This window comes from Trachemys scripta, chromosome 5, assembly GCF_013100865.1.
Source record: "Trachemys scripta elegans isolate TJP31775 chromosome 5, CAS_Tse_1.0, whole genome shotgun sequence".
Lineage (NCBI taxonomy): Eukaryota > Metazoa > Chordata > Testudines > Emydidae > Trachemys > Trachemys scripta.
Window position 1 is genome coordinate 23,527,621 of NC_048302.1, and position 23,456 is coordinate 23,551,076.

The 23,456-nt window shown below is 41.2% G+C and overlaps 1 protein-coding gene across 7 annotated transcripts in view; it reads right to left on the reverse strand.

Moving 5' to 3' along the window:
• The window catches only part of AFF1 (AF4/FMR2 family member 1), a 170,827-nt gene that overhangs the window by 30,020 nt on the left and 117,351 nt on the right, over window positions 1-23,456 (reverse strand). For all 7 annotated transcript variants that reach the window (XM_034770707.1, XM_034770708.1, XM_034770706.1 and 4 more), the window contains 8 exons: window positions 23,361-23,447; window positions 22,015-22,051; window positions 21,452-21,503; window positions 11,347-11,401; window positions 11,181-11,218; window positions 8,377-8,533; window positions 4,778-5,695; window positions 521-618 (listed from right to left, as the gene is read on the reverse strand). In XM_034770707.1, coding sequence (XP_034626598.1) covers window positions 521-618; window positions 4,778-5,695; window positions 8,377-8,533; window positions 11,181-11,218; window positions 11,347-11,401; window positions 21,452-21,503; window positions 22,015-22,051; window positions 23,361-23,447 — 1,442 coding nt within the window. The remainder of the gene's footprint in view (window positions 1-520; window positions 619-4,777; window positions 5,696-8,376; window positions 8,534-11,180; window positions 11,219-11,346; window positions 11,402-21,451; window positions 21,504-22,014; window positions 22,052-23,360; window positions 23,448-23,456) is intronic.

A 23,456-nucleotide genomic window follows, 5' to 3' on the forward strand; every position in this document is an offset into this window, starting at 1 on the left:
GCAATCACAGCTTCTGGGTGCTCTGTCCTGCTGTACCCAACTCCCATGTGTGATCTTGCGTAAGTTACTTAATTGATTTCTGCCTCAGTAAAACGGGTTCAGTACCATCCTACCTCACAGAGGGTTTATGTGCCTTAATTGTTTGTAAAGCACTGCAATCCTGATAAAAAAAAAATTTCTCTGAGTATTAGTATAAACTCTTCATGCACAGCTTCCAAAAAACAAAAATGACTGCAGAGACTGAAAGGTGGTGGGTAGGAACTAAGGACAGCAAGGAAAAGATCAACAAAACATCCCGAGATATCCCAAAGGGCTCAGGTCCAGATTTTTAAAGGTATGTGCATACGTTGTTGGCACCAAAGATAAATTTGCACCATATTACATTTCAGATAACATATATATCACATTAAGCAATACCATACTTGCAGGAAGACCAGGGGAAACTGCTCCCCACCAAAACCTTTTTTTAAAAGAGCTCAAGTTCATGCATTTTTCTGGCATCTCGCCACTCTATACTCACTTCATTTTACTGGAGTCTTTGTGACTTGAAGACAACAATGATTTGGTTTCTTTCTCCAACTTGATTTTCTTCTTATCAGTCTCTTTTTCCACTTCTCCCTATTGAAAGCAAATCACCACCACTTAGATGCTACATACACAGGTAAAAGTGTAGGCGAACATAGCTAAATTTGATTTCCTAATGTTAAAACAAAAATACTAAAAATAACAACATGCAAATCCAGATCACAGCTGATTAATCTAAACTTCAGCTTCCTTGAAAAGAATTCCAAATGACATTTTGTCTTGTTTTGCTAGAAGAGATTGATTCTGGTGGATGGAGTGGAAATACTTACCCCCCACCACCACCCCAAAAGAAAAAGGTTAAGTATTTTCTGACTTACGCTCGTGACAGCAAGTATTTCTAAATCGTCTCTTGGTGTTTTGTTGCCAATGAATATGAATCATACAGAGCAATATAAAGCATATAAAAATTCCTTCTAGCAATGTCATTAATGATAAGGGATTGTGTTTTGTGATATGCCTCACTTGCCAAAAAGGAAAATAAAACACATGGAAGAATTAAACCACACAGATTGCCCCAAGGTCATTTCAACAGGAATAAGATACAGGGGAAAATGTGGGGGAAAAAATGTTTGGAACAATTGCCCACATGCTCTAAAAAAAAAAAAACCAGCTTTTCAGGCAAAGAGATATACAGAGAGAGCTGGGGTGAAGTAAGATTTTAAAAATGTATTACAAGATCTGTGGAAATCATGTGTGTATATTTGTTGAATTATCAACTGGGTGAAAAACTTAAAAACTATTTTAATATGGAAATACTGCAAAATTTGAAGGAGTCAATCGATCTGCCCTGCCCTCATAGCAGGTGATACTAACCACACGCGTGTGAAGATTCTCACTAAAAAGGTGAGGGCATCACCTCATAAAGGGCTCAATCCTGTGAGGTACCAATTGCCCTCAACTCTCATTGACTTCAAAAGATGTGCAGTACCTCACAGGACTGGACACTTTATAAGAGCTGGTGGCCTTAGAAGAGCTTTTAAGAAAGTGTCTTTAGATCGCCTAGCACCCACTCTGTCAAACTCCTTAACTGAGACACTAGAGGATTTGTTTTTTCCCTTCAGGATTGAATTGGTATATAGGCAAAGGATTAAAAGACATGGGACTGGAAAGTCCTGTCCCCTGCTATTCAAGACCACACCATCATATAATCCCATTCATGAATTTATCAAGCTCCATCTTGAAAGTAATTAGGTTGTTTTCCCCTCCACTATTCCCACTGGAGACGTGCGTCTCCAAAACAATATTAAAATTGGATTCGATTTGAAGCCTGCAGACTTTCATACTGTAGAGCAGGGATGGGCAAACTTTTTGGCCCGAGGGCCACATCTGAGTACGGAAATTGTAGGGCGGGCTATGAATGCTCATGAAATTGGGGGTTGGGGTGTGGGAGGGGCTGAGGGCTCTGGCTGGGGGTGTGGGCTCTGGGGTGGGGCCAGAAAAGAGGAGTTCAGGGTGTGGGAGGGGGTTCCGGCCTGGGGCAGGGAGGAGGGCGGGGGAGTGTTCCAGTTGGGGGTACAGGGTCTGGGGTCGGGCTGGGGATGAGTGGTTGGGGGTGCAAGAGGGTGCTCTGGGGTGGGACCAAAGGGTTCGGAGGGCAGGAGGGGGATCACGGCTGGGGCAGGCGGTTGGGGTGTGTGATGGGGTCAGGGGTGCAGGCTCCAGGCAGTGCTTACCTCAAGCAGCTCCCGGAAGCAGCGGCATGTCCTTCCTCTGGGTCCTACGTGCAGGCGCAGCCAAGCAGATCTGCACGCTGCCCCATCCAAAGGTGCCACCCTGCAGCTCCCATTGGTCATGGTTCCCGGCCAATGGGAGCTGCGGCGCCCCTTGGCTGAACCTATGCATAGAAGCCAGAGGGGGGACATGCTGCTGCTTCCAGGAGCTGCGTGGAGCGGGGCAAGCTCCCGTCTGGAGTGCCGGAGTGGGGCAAGCCCCAGATCCCGCTCCCCAGAAGGAGCTCGAGGACCGGATTTAAAATCTCTGAAGAGCCAGATGTGGCTCCGAGGCTGTAGTTTGCCCATCCCTGCTGTAGAGGCGTGTGCAATTTCCCCAGAAAGCCAGTGACAGTTAATTTTTCAACCTGGCCCCAATAAATTCAGCAGAAAGTTACAAAAGTCCAATTTTTTTTTTCTTCAAATAAGTTACAGTCTCCTCTCCCTGAAGATGCTCTCGAGAGTCAAGTCACTCATCTCTCTGCTCGCCTGGTGACACAGAGGAAGAGGCAGACTTACCTTTCAAAACTGGAGTTCTCTCTCACTTCCCCACAGTACAGACTTCTGGGTTCTCAAGTTTCTCCACCATTCCTTAGCAAAATAGGGGAAAGTGCCCTGTGTTTGATGGCCCCTTCCTCTCTCTCAAAAAAAAAAAGAGTAGCTAATTCTCTTCCCAACAGCATAAAAATACTGCTATTCTCCCACCAGTTGAGAGCAAACCATCTGGTGTTTCCTGAAGAGTTAGGAAGAGCTGAGAATAGGCCATGATGAGTATACTCACCACGTGAACTCATTGTGCATATTGTAATGTACTAACTGTGTATATATGAGCCATTGCGTAAAATTATCCTCTAGGAGCAGGCACTCAGAGAAGTTAAAAGACCTACTGCTACTTCAGCTGAAGGAACCGTCCTTGACCTCAAGTGACAGAAGCATTTCCTTTTGTATGCAAGGACCAGGTTTTCAGTCTCAGCTCTGCAGATTAACTGTATATTTTATATATCGATTGTTTGTATTTCTGTGCAGAAGTACAGTACTGAGGATTAACTTTCTCTGTGCTTTTTAGGCCCCTACAGCTGCTAGTGTGGTTGTCAGAGAACACTTCAATTCATTTAACAAAGAAAATAGGTCCCCTTTTGAACAGACCAGCCTAGAAGAAGTTGGGCCCAAGGCTGGGTTTACACACAGATTTTGTACTGGTATAATCATTTCAGTTAGAGGTATGATTTCTTTCCCCCAGATAGTTATACAACTACAAATCCTAATGTGGATGCAGTTATACCAGTATAAAGGTTCGGTAAGGGCATAGCTATTCCCCTTCCTATACAGAAATAAGCCACAGCAGCATTAGCATCTTTATACCAGTACAACTGCATCCTTGAGGTGGGGTTTTGCCAGGGGGAGGGTATTGTAGAGTAGAACCTCAAAGTTACGAACTGACCAATCAACCTCATTTGGAACCAGAAGCATGCAGTCAGGCAGCAGGAGACCCAAAAAAAGCAAGTACAGTACAGTACTGTGTTAGACTGAAACTACTAAAAAAAAAAATAAAGGGAAAGATTTGAAAAAAAGATTTGACAAGGTAAGGAAACTCACTGTGCTTGTTTCATTTAAATTAAGATGGCTTAAAGCAGCATTTTTCTTCTGCATAGAAGAATTTCAAAGCTGTATTAAGTCAATGTTCAGTTGTAAACTTTTAAAAGAATAACCATAGCATTTTGTTCAGCATTATGAACATTTCAGAGTTACGAACAACCTCCATTCTCACAGTGTTTGCAACTCTGAGGTTCTACTGTACTGCTTTTACAACTTTTGTGTGCAGACAAGGTCTAAGACACCCATCTCTGCTGAACTGGAATAGTTCTCACTGAGGGCATCCCTACAAGCAGGATATAGTGGTGCTCTCCTGCAACTGATATCGAATGGGTTATACAGATGAATGCACAGCAAGGGAAGCATTTCAAATACCATGCTACTGGTAGCAAAAAAGGCACCATAGCCTCCTCTACTTACAAGTGTTGCTTTGGCTAAATTCAATTAATTGAAAGAGGGAACAATCCAGAGAAACATTAGCAAAACTGAAGATTACATATTCCTAGAGCTGGTTGAATTTTTTTTTTTTTTAACTAGAAAGCTTTTTTTTTTCTGAAAAAATGGCCTTTTTTGACAACACAAAATTTTGCTAAAAGCTTTCCGAATATTTTTGTGACTTTTTAAAAAACAAGAACATTCCTGAACAGTTATTGACATTATTAATTTGCTGAACTGGTTTTTGATAAATAAAAATATTTTATAACTGTTTTGATAATCAAATTTTATATTACATTTGATTATTTGAGGGAGGGGATGAAAAATGGGTTCATTCTGAACCCTGTGAAACGGAAACAGCTTTGAAACATTATTAAAATTTCTCCCCCACCTCCATATTCCCTGCCCACTGAATAACACTGCTACCATTGTAAGAACGCTCCATTCCCTCTCACCTTCCTCTTTTTGAGAGGCTTGTTAGGAGTTTCTGTGCTTTTCTTTTCCAAATCCTGCTTCCTCGCACTTGGGAGCTCTTTACCCTCAAGTTTCTTCTGGCGACTCCCTTTCCCAGGTGGCTGTGGAATTCTTGAAAGGAGACACAGCTCAATTTTAACCACAAGAGCATGAGGGATGGGGAAATCCCTCAGGGGTGATAACAACGTCTTATCCCTGATAGGCAAGAGAAGTTTGTCTCTATGGAAGTCCTCTCTGACCACAATAGCGGGCTTTTTGCCACTAGTCCTGGTGGGGGTGGCGGACTTCTGGCTTTGCGCTACAGGGCTGAGGGGGAAATGTTCTGGGGCACCGCCAGCCACAATGTCTTTCACAGGCTTAGGGTCCAAAAATGCTTTAGCAATGGCTTGGTGTGAGCTCTTGTGCTTTTTCTTTTCCAAGGACTCTTGCACCATTGGTTTCAATTCTTTTTTATCTCTGGATTTTGGCCTCCCTTTCGTTTTTACTTTTGGCTTGTCTCTGGAAGACTGGTCTTTAACCCCATATGGACCAGGCTCACTTTCCACTTTCAGGCTTCCCCTGTGAGCCTCTTGTTGTGGGACCTTGCTGGGCTTCTTGGTACCAACAGTGGGCCTCCGAGAGGGCTCCTCAGTGCGCGTGGGAGACTTCTGGCAGGTCCGTTTGCTGGGAAGATGTACCGCCTGGGGAGCCCTGGTTATTTTGCTTGAGTTTTTGGAGTGCAACTCATTTGATTCAGAACGTTCATGAGAGCTGCTGCTGCTGCTTTTCCCTTGCCCCTTGCTCTCCTGATGACCATGTCTATGGACAACCTCACTGAGATTCTCATTTGGTGCTGCTGGTTGGTTCACCTTGGTTAGCCAGTTGTCCAGCTGCCATTTATTTGATGTTGGTGGGTCAGGCTGTAAAGAAAAAAAAAAGTTTTATGGGAGTTGTCTATGGATTATTCTGATGCCTAACCTATATAATGCTATCAAAACCCATGAAATTTTACCCCTACTATTAAAGGCATAGGAAATATAAGAACTTAAGAGATGGGTCACACTGAGAAGCTTTTAAACAACATCAAAACAAAATGTCCTCACTTTTGCACAGGGCTAATCTGACTATTCATATCAGACTCCTGGTCTCAGACAAGCTTCACCTTTGTATCAGTAAGAGACCTTTCATTCTGCCTGGAAGTTTGGCCCTGGGTTGCCCTGTGCCAGAAGCAGACATTCTTGGCTGATTACCCAGTGCTGCTGACCCAAGGTGAGTTAGGATAGTGACTGTGAAATGTAACTCGCTTGTGTCTTTAAAGCACTCTTCAGCTACAGTGAAAGTTATTTCCCACCTCTATTAGGACACCTAGAGCTATTTTGTATCTATGGACTGGAATTGAGGTTAGAGTGAAAGATAGTGTGTGTGGGGGGAAACTTTGGCATGGGAACATATGTCAGATTAAGGGCAAATTAAGGGCATTATCGCCACAGGCCCACTCTAAACTCTTCTGCTGCCAAATGACCTTCAGGTGCATTCCAGCAACTGGGAATCCACAGAGCACAGAGATGGCCCCAGCCATGTTCCTTTTTTTTTTTTTTTTTTCCAGCCATGCCCTTACGCCAGAGAATAGCAGTCCTGGAGGATTCCCCTAGACTAGGCGATCCTCATTAGCCAGATTCACTAGGTTTAAGACTGACTTGTACTGGGGAACACATCTTCACTGCAAACACACACAAAAAGGTGGGCTTTTAACTCAGATCAGCTAACTTGCAGCTTTATTATGAGTTAGTAGGTAGTATTAACCCCCAGGCTCTGCTATAGTCTTTGACTCAACTGCCTTATCTTCATTAACATTTTAGCTTGAGTAAAGAATTTTTTTTTTTTAATTTTTCAGTGAAGACTTCACCTGAGAATTGGACCCATAAGTGTAAGAGTGTCCCCAGATTGCTGGGTTCTCTTTGATGCTTTTTATGCATCCCTGCTACTGCCAGCTGTTATTTGTTTGTGGTTTGTGCTTTCCTACATATTTTCATTGCCAAACACCACCTTACTAAAGGTTGTAAGAGACCATAAAATAAAAAGCAACCGCTGCCAACAGGTTTTAAGCAATCACTTTTGTCTGTGATGAAATTTTCTGTATGTATACAGTAAGTAAAATGTACTGACAGCCTTGCTCTCAAGTTTACTTTAGGAGCTGCTGAAAGGATGAAATATAGCAAGAAAAGGACATAACATTTAATGGAAATTAGCTAGTTAGTTCTTCTCCTTTCCCATCACCTATTAATCTCAAGACAAGACAGCTAGGTTTATATACAGGAACAAAAGCATAACATTAATTTCCTTCAGACAGCACCTGAATTTTATCTGAACTTTACTCAAATGAAATCAGCAATTACACAAATTGGTCTGAGAAATGGGAATGGAGTTGTATGTTGGGAACGGGGTGGAGAAGTATCTGTTTTTCAAGATTCCCAAGCTTTTTGTGCCAGTAAATCTCAGTTTTGCCTGTGTCCAAATAATCTTCCTATACATGTGCTCCTACACTTGTAATTAGGAGACAAAATTAGATTACAGGATGGAAGAGGGTTGGGGAGAACAGAAACAAATTTAAATTGCTATACCCTGACTGATGCATAAAGTGCTGCTGAATCTGCATGTATGATCAGAAATGTAGCCCATGGATACCATTTTACACCATTCTGCTAATTTGGAAACATTTTGTAGGTTCCCTCTTTCCCCCACCACAACACAGAGAGAGAGAAAGTGCCCCAATGACATGTTGCACAGAGCACAGCACTGCGCCTAACGCTTAACAGGGACTTGGAAAATATATTTTCATTTCGGAAGCAATTTGAAAAATGCATTTGGTCTTGATCATGAAACTATGAAGCATTATCTTGAGTTTTGTTAACTAGCTTTCCCAACTAGGTCAATAAGGGCTCCAAAGCACCAGTAGGGCAGAAAAGCAAGCCAAACTCAACAGCAGTGAGTCCAGACACATTCCAATCGAGACGTCCTACAGGTCTGATCATTTCAGACAAAATCTAAGAGAGAGGTTTCACCTCATCAAACTCAGCTGCCATTCGATTTCAGAAGGAAATGCACTATTCTAAGACAGAACAACCTTGCTTTAAGTAGCAAAAAAACCCTGGTTTCACCATAAAACAGCTCTCAAATAAAGGATCCATAATAATTACATACACAAAGATGAGCCTGAAACATTGAAGTCAAACACTGACCCAAACTATTGGAAAGTTTGGATGCCGGGGGTTTGGTCCTGGCCCATTTCTAGGCAGAACACTGAAGGCCATACTTGAAATGGGGAAGAGAGAGCACTAATCATGCAAGGATTTTGAAACATTCTTTCTGAAGCCCAATTATCCTGTTACCAAGGACTATTTGACTTTCAGAGCTTGTTAAACAGCAAGTGAGAAAGTTCATGGAAGAGGCGTGTGGTTTATAAGAACCTGCATATAGAGGAGGATGACATTTTATCCCAGGGCTGCGTCCCTGTAACTATTTTGGTATTCGGTCAGTGAGGAGTCAGAGGCGGTAGGCTTCATTAAGCCTCGCTACCTCCCATACGTTCACCACACAGTACCTCAGACGTAGAAGTTCTCGGTGGCTCGTTTGCTTCGCTGTCACTCGAACTGCTCTCACTCTCGGAATCTGAGGAGCTGTCTGAGTCACTGGTGCTCCCTGACTCCGCACTGCTGGAATGTGCTGATGCCACACTCTCAGGCTGCGATTGTGAGGCACTGCAAGGCCATCAGGAGATAAAATTAGAAAGCAGCATGGGTGAAGGTTTTATATTTGCACTGACGTGACAACATTCGGAATTAAAACAACTTACATGTTGGCACTGGTGAGAAGGCAAAGAGAATTCATTACCATATCATAGAAGAAAGGTAAAGGCTCAAAATAAACCCTCCCCTGAGCCAGATGAACTTGTGAGCAAATTTTCACCTGGTACCATAACAGGTTGGGAAGCTCTATTTATATGGCAAAAGTAAAAACTGGCACTGGAGATTTTTTAAGTCTAGTTTTCTGAAAGACCAATACTTAATGGGACTGACAGATGCCAGTTAAATAGCTAAAAAAGTACAAGAGAAAATTAGTTTTCCTGAAACGGTTTTACTTACACACACACACACACACACACACCTCTTTACTGTATTTGCCTCCTTTGGTTTCCGTTTCATCAGAAGCATTACCTAGTTGAACTGCCATGCTAAAGTGGCATATTACCCCCAGAACACCCATCCCCCTCAGAGCTCACTTCTGAAGTCTGCTTAAAACAGAAATGTACTAAGTTCAGTGGGAGTTGGGACTTACAAGCACAATGTATGTTTTGGAAAGGGGTAAAAAATCAAAATCATGGTGTTAACCTAAGAAAACTCCCACGTCAACACTGATACGTTTGCATGAGTTGCAGCCAGCTTTCTTGGTGATCCAGACTCATACTGACAGAAAGCTACATTTTAAGTGCTCTCCAAGAAGCAAATTGATTATCACTGCCAAAAATTGTCATGCCCTTGTCTAAGTCTGACTTTGCAGACCATTATTCTTTGTTTGAAGAATATAAGTTAACAGGCCAAAAATGTGGTCTATATTTAAGCTGTCTCCATTTGGAAGGGTTCTGAGCTTTTTTTTTTTAAATCATATGCCCATGCATTCCACCTTGAACACTGCTGCTGACTCGCTGCTTAACAGATTGTATCAGCAATGCTCAGCTGTCAGATCAGGAGGAGCTGAAGGAACTTGAGGTCTAGTTTATCCCTTTGCTGTACTTTTCATATGCAACTGTTTCTGGCTTCTTAGTGACTTAAAATCGGATGTACACATTACTCGCCAATGTGGTATTGCACATAATACCAGCTCAAGAAAGAAACTAAACACACAATGGTCTATGGGGGTGGGGAGAGTTAGAGGTGTAAACCCTTGACCTATTTATCCAGCCCGAAGACAAAAGGAAATGTTGCTTTCACTTAAAAAAAAATTTTTAAGGCCAATTTTCAGACCTGAATCAATGTTAGACACCTAAGTCCAAATTTAGGCATCTAAAGACATAGACTGATTTTCAGTGGTGCTGAAGTCTATGATAGCTGCAGGTGCACACTTTTGAAAAAAATCAAATCAATTAATTAGGTGCTTTAACATTACGCACTCTGGCCCAAGTTCTCAATCCTTATAGTTGCAATGACGACCTTACAGGCATACCCTCCGCACCCCTACCCTCTTCCTCCTCCCCCCCACACACTGTGTTAGCCTAAAACAGCAGCTTGAGAAAAGGTTAGAAATATCTCTTCATCCCAGCTGAATGTTAATTCTGAAGCTCTTAATGATGATTGTTGAGTTTCAAAAGCACAAATGGTTAAAAAAAAAATCAATGAGAGTTAGGCAGATGACTCATTTGTGCTTTTGGAAATCTCCCTAAAACACCTCAAATAATATAGATGCATTAATGCATGTGTATTTATCATATGCAGTTACTTCAACTATGCACACAAATTGAGCAAAATGCACACCCAAGTGGCAAAGTAAGCCAAATGACAGAAATAGTGGAGGTCCTGAAAATGCCATCTTTGCCCCATTGAAAGCAATAAAAACTCTAATAACTGAAAGGTCTGTTATTTCATAAGGACCATGTTTCTACTCTTGACCTCAGTACAAACCTACTATTATTATCCACAGGCGATCCACTGGGGATTGAGGGTAGCATTTGGCTCTGACAATTTGATAGCTTTGGTCCACTGACCACAATGAAAAACTTAATTCAGCTCTTTCCATAGCTTGAGCTTGATTCACTTGTATTATACATTGCACACATGCATATACATACATACATCTATCTCAAAGAGCACACGAGGACAATACATTCTCATAACTTTCCATATCAGATGAGTTTCTCCTCTGACTTGCGTGATCACTTTAATTAGTTGCCTTTTGACCAATGACTTTTACACCACACTAGAACAAAAATAGCAACCAGATTAATTTATATTTATTCAAAGGTTTCAAATATTTCTTGACTTCAGTGAAAGCTGTAACAAGAGTGTGAGCAACCAGAAATGAACCTCAAAAACATCAGCTAAACCTGGCTAAGCACTGCAACCAATGAATTAAACTTCCAGAATATGCTCGTCAGTCAGTCAATACTTTTCCCTTCGCCATCTAATTCGTTCTCTCATTCCACTGTACAAAGTACTAATGGCCAGGTCCTCAGCTGGGGCATATCGGCAAAGCTGCTTATTTTAATTCCATGAAGCTACTTCAATTCACACCAACTGAGGATCTGCAAAAATCAAAATAACCTCCATCCTCCCCCATTAACTGCGGAGTACAAAATATCAGGCTCATTTTCTTTCCTGTTGCTCTAGTTAGCAGTTTTGGAACAAACAGTACCTTGGAGGAGCAGATGAGGGAGGTGGCTTTTCAGAGACCTAAGAATTTAAACAAAAAAAGAGGAGGGGGGGGGGAAAGGTTAGGTTAAAAAGCTTAAAACAACAGATCACATTGATTTAAAGGGATTTCTGTGTGTGTAGTATAATATGAAATGTCCAAAACTGACCCGATCATCATCACTGTCTTCACTATCACTGAGCTGGAGGTCATCTTGTAGCATTCTGAAAGATGGAAAAAAGAAGGAGGGACATATAGATGGACATGCTTTAAAAAGGCAGACTCTAATAACAAAACTTGATCCTTCCAAAGTTGCGTGTCTAGTTCTGATACCATACTTAAAAAAACCATCGGGATTTTGTTCCAAAATTTAAAACATTCTAATATTAAATGCCATTATCACCTGAGCAGAATATAATAATACATTACCTAGCCTTTACATCTTACACATCTCAAAGTATTTACAAAGGAAGTCAGTAGCATTGTACCCATATCACAGATGAGGAAACTGGGGCACAGGGGAGAAGTGGCTTGTCCAAGGTCACCCAGCCAGCTATTGGCAGAGCTAGGCATATGTGACAGAGTAGGGAGTGGGGTGGATTGACCTGGGAATGTTGCGTGGGAGTTTTACTGGGACTGTCTGCATTGGTGATGGGGATATCAGAGTGTGACTTCACTTGAGGGACTATACCTGAGCATGTAACCTGAGCCCTGGAGGGGGGTTGGAGTCAGGTGACACCTTTGCCTGGGAAACTAGACAAAGGCTGGCGGGGGGGCAGGGAGGCTGGGTGAGACTGCTGGAGGGGGTTTCAGGTAGGAGCTGGCTGGGGAGGGAGGCCCAGATGGGGTCTAAGCTCCCTGCCCCCCAAGATGGACACGACTGAGGGGGTCCTGTTGTCTGTACCTACAAGCTCTGTTTTGGACTGCGTTCCTGTCATCTAATAAACCTTCTGTTTTACTGGCTGGCTGGGTCATGGTGAATCGCAGGAAGTAGGGGGTGCAGGGCCCTGACTCCCCCACACTCAGTGGCAGCATAGAACTCAGGTTTCCTAAGTTCCAGTCAAGTGCTCTATTCACTAGGCCATGATGCCTCCTGATAGAATAGTAAAGTGTTTTGCAGACACTAGAAGCAATATATGGGTATTCACATTGTTTTTCTTGGATAGTGATTACTTCCATTATCACATCTTTTTGCAGCTCAAGTCTTCAAATCAAGAATGCCTAAACCAATGCCAAGTACAAGCTGAAACCCTCTTCTCCCCTGCAATCTTCTTCCTCCTCTACATAACAGGATGTCATGCTCCTGCACATCGCACTAGGAAATGTAACATTTAGTGCAATAAAGAGAAATACTCAGACAAATTCTGCTCTGATGTCACTGGGAGCAGAGAATGTGCATGCATCCAAGAACACAATTTAGTCATAACTTATTCACAAATATGTAGACGACTATCACAGAGTATGACTCTTCCAGTTGTCTCGGAGCATTAAGAAGAAAACAGTGCCTTGAAAAGGAGGGCAAAAAATAGCTGAAGTCCCACTGCGTTTTCTTCTTCTTTCTGATGTATGAAGGCAGCCTGAAGGTCTATTGACCAAAAAAATCCTCCTAACTCAAAAGACGAGAAATTCAGGTCTTAGCTACCCTGAGATGGAGTACGGCAACCAGAGAACTAGTGAAATGATATTTCAAAAGATGAGAGGGAAAGGAATGTTCATTCAGACAGTTTAAAAAGCATCCTTTGTTTTAAATACCTGTTCAAACTAATGCTGAATGATCATTTGGGAGAAATGATTGCTCTGTTAACATACCAACACTCCCAGCTTTTTAAGGTGTGAGAACTCAGAATAAATTTCTCTGGGACCCCCAGGAAGTCCTCCAGCAAAACCCGGGAAATATAAACTTGACATTCCTGATATTTCTCAACAAAGTTTTGAAAAATCCTGTCAGACATTAATTTTAGTTTGTACAGAGCCTAGCACAATGCGATCCCGGTCCATGACAATGTCTCTCCTAGGTGCTACATTAATACAAATTATAAATAATTAGAATAAAAAGAGGCAAAAGTCCAACTTTTAAAAAATTCTTTGTAGGTCACCTTTAAAGTCTTAAAGCAGTTTGATATTAAGATGCTGTGAATACACTACAGTAAAAGCTTAAATAAACTGAGCAATTTCTTCTTTTCAGATACCATCCCCCCAGCTAGACAAATAAGCAAGAAGTAATCTCACATTTACAAAGTGCCCTTTATACTAAAGCACTCGGCAAGCACAGATACATACACACTTTCACAAATCATTTCTAAACCACTGAAATATGACCAACTGGGCTGTGGAACTTGGCAGCTGTTTAACAACAAACGCACACTGCACAGCAGTTTAGGACAGGAAGCGGTGAATCCCAAATCCAAATGAAACTGCAGGAGAAATTGCCTGGTCAGTCAGATAAGATCTATTTTAACAATGAAGCAGCAATTGGCAGTCATGGTAGAACAGTAAACCATGATTCCTCTCAGAGCACATGCGGTTTTTCAAGCACCAAATTAAATGACCATAATTCTAAAGGTAATGAGAAAAGCTACACCTTTCCCTTAAATGTATGAGCATGTTGCTGCCATTAACAGTAATGGGGAATTATGCATAGGGAATGAACAGGGAATAGACTCAAGTGACAGTTTTGAAGGTTTTGTTTATTTGTGTTGCTTGTTCTGCTTTTACAGTTTCCTTTAAAAAGAGTGTTAACAAATCACCCTTCTCCATTCTTTCAGCATAGAACACAAGCACCTTCAGCTACACCACGGGAAAGTACAGATCATTTTCAGGAGTCAGGAAACAGGATTAAAGAAAACCCCTCCAAAAGCATTTTTGCATTTTTGGAAGCCAAGCCACCTTTCTAGGATACCTCCCACCCAAGTCAAGCAAGCTATCTGAGTACCTGTAAAGCTATTGTATTAAAGATTAAACTTCCTGCAATCCCCACAAAAAATACAAGACATACAGTTACACAGGAGTTCCTGTGTACCTGAGCATAGCTGTTGTCATTGAAATCAGCCACTTTTTAAGTCTTTGCTAATGAAAATAAATCCTAATGAAATTTGTCTCTTCAGCATCTAAGTTGTACAACAAAAACTACTCTGTGAAGGAGATGATCTGTCAAGGGATGTCAGTATAGCTGCAATTCCAGAGGGTATCCTTTTGATAGGGAGTTAATAACAGGGTTCTCTGAATTCTTTATTTTATTTCCTGATTCCATACAATAGGCAAAGTCTATTCCATAACTCTAGAAACGGACAACTTCAGACACCTCAAACTAAACGCTAACATTTTTGAAACTGAATAGTAATGTCAGATGTCCAACCTGTAGCACCTTAGAAATCTTATTTTCAGAAAGTCCTGAGCACCCACGCACTGAAAATCCAGCCCCTTTAAGGTGCCTCAAGTTGGACTCTCATACTAAGAGACCCCAAATTACTAGCCTCTTTCGAAAAATCCCTTAAACTCTTAAATGGAGGAAGCCAACTGAATTACATATTGCAAGTTAAAAATTTCTTAACCTAAATTATTGCTACCATCTGTCATTATTAAAAGTATTTTAAAGAGCCAACTTGTTACTATTTATGTTGTTTGTTTACGTCTTGCATTTTACAGAGTTTGGACAGTTTCACTTTTATATACATTCAGCTTTACATTAAGATTGTCAAGTGTTGGGTTATAAACATCACAGTGAAATGTTTCCATTGCTTCCCCGCCCCCCCCCTCTGGAAATTTCTAAACTCCTGAAAACAAAGTGAAACAAAGGACTGGCCATGCCAGCCTTAACCATACCGCTGCAATGTTTGAATGACAGTGAGCTGAACAAAGGTTCTTTGTATCTCTGGATTGGGTAAGTACTCCGTATGCTGTTGGTGGTAAAGTGTAATAAATCTTTACTAATCTCATTTTTAATGACGAATTCTTTTGTTTGAATATGTTCTTGCAGCTGTTAAAGCAGAGTTAAAAGAAAAAAAATCTGCTTTAAAATGCATGTGTTCCTATGGGATTCTTACATGAGTCAGAGCTTACTGGAAGTTAAACTACTTTGATCTATTGCTTTTTGCCTATGCACTAAATTAACAGAAATATTTTTCCCCTCTTCTCACAAATTCATCCATCCTCCCTGCAAAACCTGTGCTCCAAACCAAGGTTCTGATCCTACTAACTTTACTCACTGAGTAATCCTTACTCAGGCAAACAGTCCCATTGCAGCGAACTTGCATGAGTAAGGGTTTGCATGATCAACCCCTAAGCAAAGCTACAAGAAGTCTGTTTTTCAGAGAAAGACTAAGCTATTTGAGTATCTGAACTGTCTTTTCCCATCAACCTACATATTCCTGCTTTCTCGTTGGAGTCTAAAGCTGGCGTGTCCTTTTCTGAAATCAACATATTGCTAAAAGGTGCTAGAATGACCACCTTGCAAAGCAAAGTCCTCTAATTAATTACAATACAGCATATGGTCAGCAGTAATGCAAGGATCTACATACACTATCCTGTCTTAAGTGACTTCTAGTTTACGGGTGTGTAAGTCTTCAATCCATCTTTCTGATGGGACTGCCAGCCAGAATGGCTGTTTTTTTCTGGAGGGCAATGCAGTCAACTGTTCTTTAGGAATTAGATGGGACATTTGGGAAATTAGTCATTATAAGGTGATAACTACCACCTTGACAGGTTTCAGAGTAGCAGCCGTGTTAGTCTGTATCCGCAAAAAGAACAGGAGTACTTGTGGCACCTTAGAGACTAACAAATTTATTAGAGCATAAGCTTTCGTGGACTACAGCCCACTTCTTTGGATCCAACTTGAGTAAACTCTGAGCCAGCCAGAAGAATGCTTCATACTCCATTACCAATTTCAAGCCACAAGTTTCAGGCTGCCCAGATGTTTAAAAAAAACCCAAACCCTATTAGGAACTTCTTTAAAGTCTGGGCTACAGATGCATTTCCTTCCACTGCAACTGGACAATGTGGGAGAGAGCACTAAGACTATTAGGAAGTCCTCTTTAACTTTGCATTATTTTAAGAAGTGCCTTCCACTTCTATGGAAGCTATTAGTAAATGAAACTGGTTGGTTGGCTCAACAAATAATGCTTCAAATGAGTCATGCTTTCAAATAGATAAACAGATAGCCAGTTTCCTACATAACATTTCAACAAGTTGTTAAATAGCCCAGTTAAAGAAAATAAACCCAGACTAATATTTTTAAGACTTTAATTAGCTCAGGAGTTGCCATGTTTTTAGGTGTTGTCACATTCTATTCTGTAGTCTGTAGAAACTGCAGCACATGCACACACAGTCATTCTCTCAGAAAACCTATTAAAAAAGCTTTCTTAGGGACGCAGTTCTAAAACTAATGTAGCATGCCAGAAAGGCACAGCTCCACTGAATGCACAAGCTGGACTCTCTCTGCAGGCCTGGTTAAAGACACATTAGCAAGAATGAACTTGGCATCTTCTCTTCTAAAAAGAAAGGCTACTTCCATTCCAATGAAGCCAGGTGCTAACTTAAGGGCCTTATTCAAGAATGAAAGCCATCTGGGAAATCCTTGTATGTTCTGTATAGCTGAATGCTTAATTTGGGCACACAGATGCATAGGGATTTCAATCTCTAATTAACCAGCACAAATGCTGTTTGTTTTCAGTCAACTACACTTCCTAACGTGAGCTACTCTAAGCGGCTGAATTTTCAGACAGTCACGTGTATTTTGAAGCGCAAAGGAAGAAAGTGCCATTGTATAAATGAAAACAAAATTCAGAGATGCATCAGTTCAAGAAGGAGGCGTAATTAAATCTCTGGGCAAATCATGGGTTACACCATTAGATATGCAAATCTAAGTCACTTCTCCTTCACACTGATTGGCTATGCATTTTGATTGATTACACTTACAGATATCTCAGATACATCAGTGTCTGAGCAAAAACTAATTCTCATGCCCCGATAAAGCAGTCACCATTAAAAGACACATTTAAAATTAGATATTGCTGGGTGGCATCTGAGAGAATCAGCTTTTCTTTATTTCTAAAAGAGAATCATTCTGGGGGTAATGGCTTGCAAATGTTGGGACCTGATCCTTCCTTGCGTTGCACTTTGAGTAGTCATTCACACTTGTGCAAAGTGCATGAAGAACACAACTTGCTCAGCATTTACCTTTCACTGACACTGGTGGGAGCATTTTATACTCACTGTGCCCTCTGCAACTGTCAACATGCAAGGCAGTGGAGAATCAGGCCCATTGACTTCTTAATGGTTTCTATTGTACATCAAGCAGCTATAATTTACTTCGTTCTGGTAGGCCTTGCCTATGCTAGGGAGTTTTATCAAGAAAGGCTCACCAGTGCTACCTCTGATTCAGCTGCACTGGTGAGAGCCCTGCCTTTCTTTAACTGACATGGTGCTACAAACTCTGGAAGCCATCACAGCTTAGGCTATGTTATGTCTCCCACTGATTCAGTACAGCGGGGATATATATTATATATATATTTTTTAAATGAAATTCCCTAATGTCCTTAACGATGGGAGAGAAGCTATGGAACTAATAGGCAGAACCTCAGAGTCGCTGTGTGCTAGAAAACTGATCCTCTTCCGACAAGAATTGTCAGGAAAGCGTCCCGCTGAACTGCTGTTGAAAATAGTTTAACTACTAGCGTAGAGGAGATTAAGCACCACTGCTGCAAGCTTGGGTAAAACTTCTATGCCTGCCTACACTAGGGAAATTCTGCAAAAGTCTCCTACAAATATAGCAGCAATGTTGGGAACCCCACCGTAGACAGGATGTTGGCTACTGCCAGTGTTTTATGCACCGTATCAATTAGCTGTTCCAAACAGAGTTAGAAAACACGATGTCTATGCTAGGGCCCCTGACGTTACTACCACCCGCGGAAGCGAACTTTGAAGTTGCTAGCTCAAAAAACAATAGCAGTGAAGCCCTGGCAGCACTGTCCAAACAACACTCCCTGGGAACCTGAGTAGCACTTGAGTGGCTGGACTGTGTTGCCACAGTTTCACTGCTATAGTTATTCGAGCTAGCTAGACCAAAGCTAGCTCTGGTATATCTACATGTGCTGCAGTCACACCTGTGATTCCAGCAGAGATACACCCTGAGAAAGTGAAGGGGCCCTGGAGCTGCTGACACCGGTACTTTTATCTAAAGGAGAGGAAAGGGACGAAGTCATTGAAGGTGGGGGGAGGAGGGAGAGAAATCGTTGGTGGGAAAGCAAATGGCAAAAGAGAGGGAAGAGAAGCAAGGTGGCTCAATCTATGGGATTCCAACCTGAGACCCTTAATATGGAATGAAAGGACAACTAATGGGCCAAGATGGCAATTGGGTACGTTTAATACGTCTTGAGGCACTCACATACAAAATCCCTTCAGGCTCAGTTCAATTAGGCAGGAAAGCCAGAGCACAGGCCAGTTCTGATTTTTCCCCATCCCTGTTCTGAACAACGTTAAAAAATGCCTTATTTCATTGCTAGTGGTTAAAACAGAGTTGGGCTGGGGGCAACCTCTCTCCTGTTTGTAACATTCAGGGCTAGTCTACAGGGGCAACGTTAAAGCGCCAGCGCTTTAACATGGCTTACGTGGTCATGGCAGAGTGCTAGGAGAAAGCTCTCTCAGCGCTCTAAAAAACCCACCTCCACGAGGGCGTAGCTCCCAGCACTGGGAATGTGGCTCCCCGTGCTGGGGCACTGTCTACACTGGCGCTTTACAGCGCTGAAACTTGCTGTGCTCAAGGGGGTGTTTTTTCACCCCCCTGAGCAAGAAAGTTGCAGCACTGTAAATTGCCAGTGTAGACAAGCCCTCAGAGAACAGCATTCCTATCAGTAACATTATGTGGCTTTAAATACTGCAACAATTGCTAAACATAAAATGATTCAGCAATTTTCCTGCTATTCGAATTGCCCTTGGGTAATTCAGCACTCGTTACTTGAAACTTACTCTTACATAAGGCTCAGAATCTATCCATACTGCCATCTGGTCAGGTTAATCTTGCAGGACTAAATTTCATCACACAACAATACTTTGAAACAGTTATCATTAACCTAATTCACTGGTTACTCTTTTCACCTGCTACTAATGCTACAAAGTCACTGTATTACAATTATTAACCTTCTCTACACACATTGGAGAGAAAAATGAATCACTTACTAGCTGGCTTTCCCTACTACCCCCCCCAACTCCCTAATCCTTTTCAAAATATAAACACTAAAACTCAGATTTTCAAAACGCTCAGCCATGGCCCAACATTGGAGTTTACTTCAATCGAAGCAGAGTTAGGCCAACACTGAGACCTTTTGAAAAATCTTACACTAAATCAACCTGGTCCCAATATTCCTGTATTCAAATTAGCAGAGAAAGTGTCGTTGTGATTCCTGATACCACTAGGAGGATTTCAATGTTACATACAAATGCCTTGACTCCTAAACCATATAGGTGGAATCCTCTGCCTTGAGGAACCCCACTGATGTCCTTGGGGCCACACCTCACATCTGATTGTATGATTGGGACCATAGGGAGTAGAAGGAAAGGATTGGTGTTTTATATAATCATATCTAGGCAAGGATTCCTAAACTTTTGTAAAAATCTTATTTTCCAGTCTATAAACTAGTTCATCAGTGGCACAATGTAAGGCTTCTGAAATCCAAACACCCACTTGGCTAAAAGCTCTGAAAGAATTAAGCAGTTCTAAAAAACGAAAGCTAAATGGATATGTAAATTTAGGAGAGCAATATTTTGATGGAATAAAGATGTACTCAAAATTTTCTTATAAAACAGGAAAGGATTTAGTGGAGAAAATTCTTATTTCACACACAGAAATGAGGTCACAAAGAGTCACTTCTACTTTTCCTTTCAGCAAGAACCATTCATCAATAGTTTATGTGCTGTCATAATAGTTTTCAGTGTCAATAAAACTACTACAACAGTTAAACCAAGTTATACCCAGTAAAAATGTTTTGTGGACTAGAAAAATCTCTCTCATTCAGATACAAATTATAAATTTACTGATCTTAGAAAACACAACTAACAAAGAACAGAGGCAAAGCAAATAAGTAGCCAAGAAATGGAAAGAAACCCTCATACTATGCAGCTGGCTAACAGACTGTTTGCTACAAACACTGAATTTTTAATATTTGGCTTAAGCACAAACATACACCCTAATTTTCAGAAGCAGAAATAAAGACTTTCTGGTTATTTGAAAGATTAAAAGAATGATTCACCTTTAAACAAATAGGAAACCAGCAATAAAGTCATTCAGGAAACTTTTCTTTTGGATAACTGAAAAGAATAATCCAAGAGACCAATACTATCTCTATAATCATAGCAATATCATTATTGGTCTTAATTTTAATCTATAGTTTCCCAAAATCCAACAGCACACTAAATTCTATAAAAATCTGAATTTGAGATTGTGAGGATTAAGTGCTTGACTAATAAATCACAACTGACAGTACTTCTGTCTAAAAGAAAGAATGGTACTGGTTACTTTACTAACCTTTTAAACTAGATACATGAAAGGAAACAGAAGTACATTTGCATTTAAGACAAGAGCTTCCTGTACTATTTGTAGTTCAAACAGTGTGAGGTGTGGCTAGATATTAAGCAGTGATAGAGGCAGAGAGAAAAACCTCAAAGCATATGATCAGTAATACTGAAAAAACCCAATTCATTAAGAGCCTGATCTAATGTGCACTGAAGTCTAATGTAGTCTTTCCATTGACTTCAATGTGTGTTGGATCAGACCCTAAGTTTATTGAAAGAGGATTGCTAAAATTTCAATCTCCACAAAAATCCAGTAAACCAGGGTTTAAAACAGGTAATGCCCACCATAGGCGCTGACTCTGTGGGTGCTCCAGAGCTGGAGCATCCACGGGGAAAAATTAGTGGGTGCTCAGCACCCACCGGCAGCTCCCCGCCCCCCTGCCTAGCTCACCTCCGCTCCACCTCCTCTCCTGAGCGCGCCGCATGCCCACTTTTTTTCCCTGGCTCTCAGCGCTTGTGCAGTGAAACAGGGCGGGGATTTGGGGCAGGGGTCCAATATGGGCAGGGAGGGGGCAGAATTGGGGTGGGGACTTTGGGGGAGGGGTTGGAATGGGGGCGGGCAGGGGTGGGGAAAGAATGGAGTCGGGGCGGGACCGAGGGGGCGTGAGCACTCACTGGCACTGGGGAAAGTTGGCGCCTATCATGCCCACCATAATTCCATAACTGCAGCTCACTGAACACATCACCAAGAAGTGAATCTGGTTACTTACGATGTTCCTTGCTGTGAATTAGGCAATGTTTTTGAAGGTGCATCATACTGCTCTGTAAAACCAAAGAAACACAGTTGGTGTTGTCTACCTCATTTGTGCCATATTTTATTGCACTGACTTTTTATTTGTGTTTCTAAACAACTTGATCTTTGGGTCAGGAATTTTCACAGACATATGATGCTGATCCAGCATAACACCCTGGCTATTGACCAGTCAAGACAGTTTTCTAATATTGTATAGTTTTATATCCATGAAATAAATATATAACAAAGATCAAGGCCCCAATTCAACAAAGCACTCAAGCATATGCTTAAATTTGAGTATGTGCTTAAGTTCATCCCTACTCAACAAAGTCCTGGAATTTGTGCTTCTAAATCACTTAAATCCTTTTGAAAATCTCTCCCCTATGTCTCATTCACACACACACACACACACACACACACACACACACTCACTCTCTCTCTCTCCTCCCTCCCCCCACCCACCCACCCCCCCGCACCCCGTATGGATGCTCCCTTTATAATATCAAGTCTGGTTTGGATTTTTTTTTTTCTTTTACTTACTCTGATTCTGTATTACAGATCCAACAAGCTGGGATTCCTAGAAAGAAAGAAAGAATAAAAGTTAAAAATTAAAATGTTTATAAAAAGTTGAGAGAGACAAGGTGGGTGTGGTAATATATTTTATAGGAACAACTTCTGTTGGTGAGAGAGACAACTTTTAAGCTTACACACAGCTCTTCTTCAGTTCTTTCAGAGCACTAAACCTAATATAGTATTAATTATAATAGTTGTCTGCTTGCAGTTATCTGCATTTTGTTTCTGGAGGGGTAGGCTCCGATTTTGTAGAGGTGTTGAGCACTCACTCACAACTCTGAAGAACTTAAAATAGACTTGTGGATATTTGGCACTTCTGAAAAACCAGGCCCAACGGTTTAAACTGAGTTACCTATTATTATATGAAAATCTGTCTTCTTGGTGGCTGATCTTCTGTCTTTGTAATGATGCAAAGCCCTAAGATGTACTGAGACAGTTTATCCTGGACAAGAAGGAGTTGTACTAGTAATGTCAACAGTACATATATTAGTGGTATATTATTTTTTGAATCTTGAAATAAAGTGAAAAAAAAGTTTGGTAAACATTTATGAGGACACTTTTAAAGTGATAATAAAGAGTAGTTATTGTTTATGCTATAAACACAGATGAGACCTTGCAAATCTTTGTGAAAGCATGAATTATTTTTGAAGACCAAGATCCTGACAAACATAGGGTTTTTCTTTTCTTGATTATTCATCCAAGTTTTTCTATTGCTCAAGATGTGTTTTATAACAAAGAGACTTCAGTGTAAAATAAAAAAGGTAGGAGAGGATTACAGCTGGACACCTACAACAAGTTTGGAGCCCAAACAAACCTAATTACTCAGAAGCAAAAGCTAACCTAATTTTGATCCAAAAAGATGGGTTTAAAATAAGGTCGAGCGACTTGATATTTAAAATCCATCCTGCTTTCATTTCATAACTACGTTTTCTAAATAAAACCAAAATCTAACAGCCAATTGCTGTACTGAAAGAGACGAGCTCAGGTGAACATGTATCTTAGTTGAAAGCTCTATTCTAAGATCATGTCCGCACAATGGGTACTACAGCCACATAACTAGAGAATTGTAACCCCAGACTGTAGATGCAAACTAACCCAACAGAAGGAGTTTTTCCATCACTGTAGAAACTCCACCTCCCCAGACGGAGGTAGCTAGGTCAACAAAAGCATTCTTCCATGCATCAACACCAGGGGTAGATGGATTTTTCACATCCCTGAGCATCACAGTTATGTCAACCTAAGTCTTAAGCGTAGACCAGGCCTTACACATTAAAAAGTATGTGGGGTAGGAGGGGAAGTTGTTGGTGTTTTACCTTTATTGGAAAAGGAAATTTTGAAGGCTCAGCTGTGCTAGGCGTATGGATAGCTGTCAAGGGAGGTGGCCATGAGTGGGTCATTTCCTAGAAAAG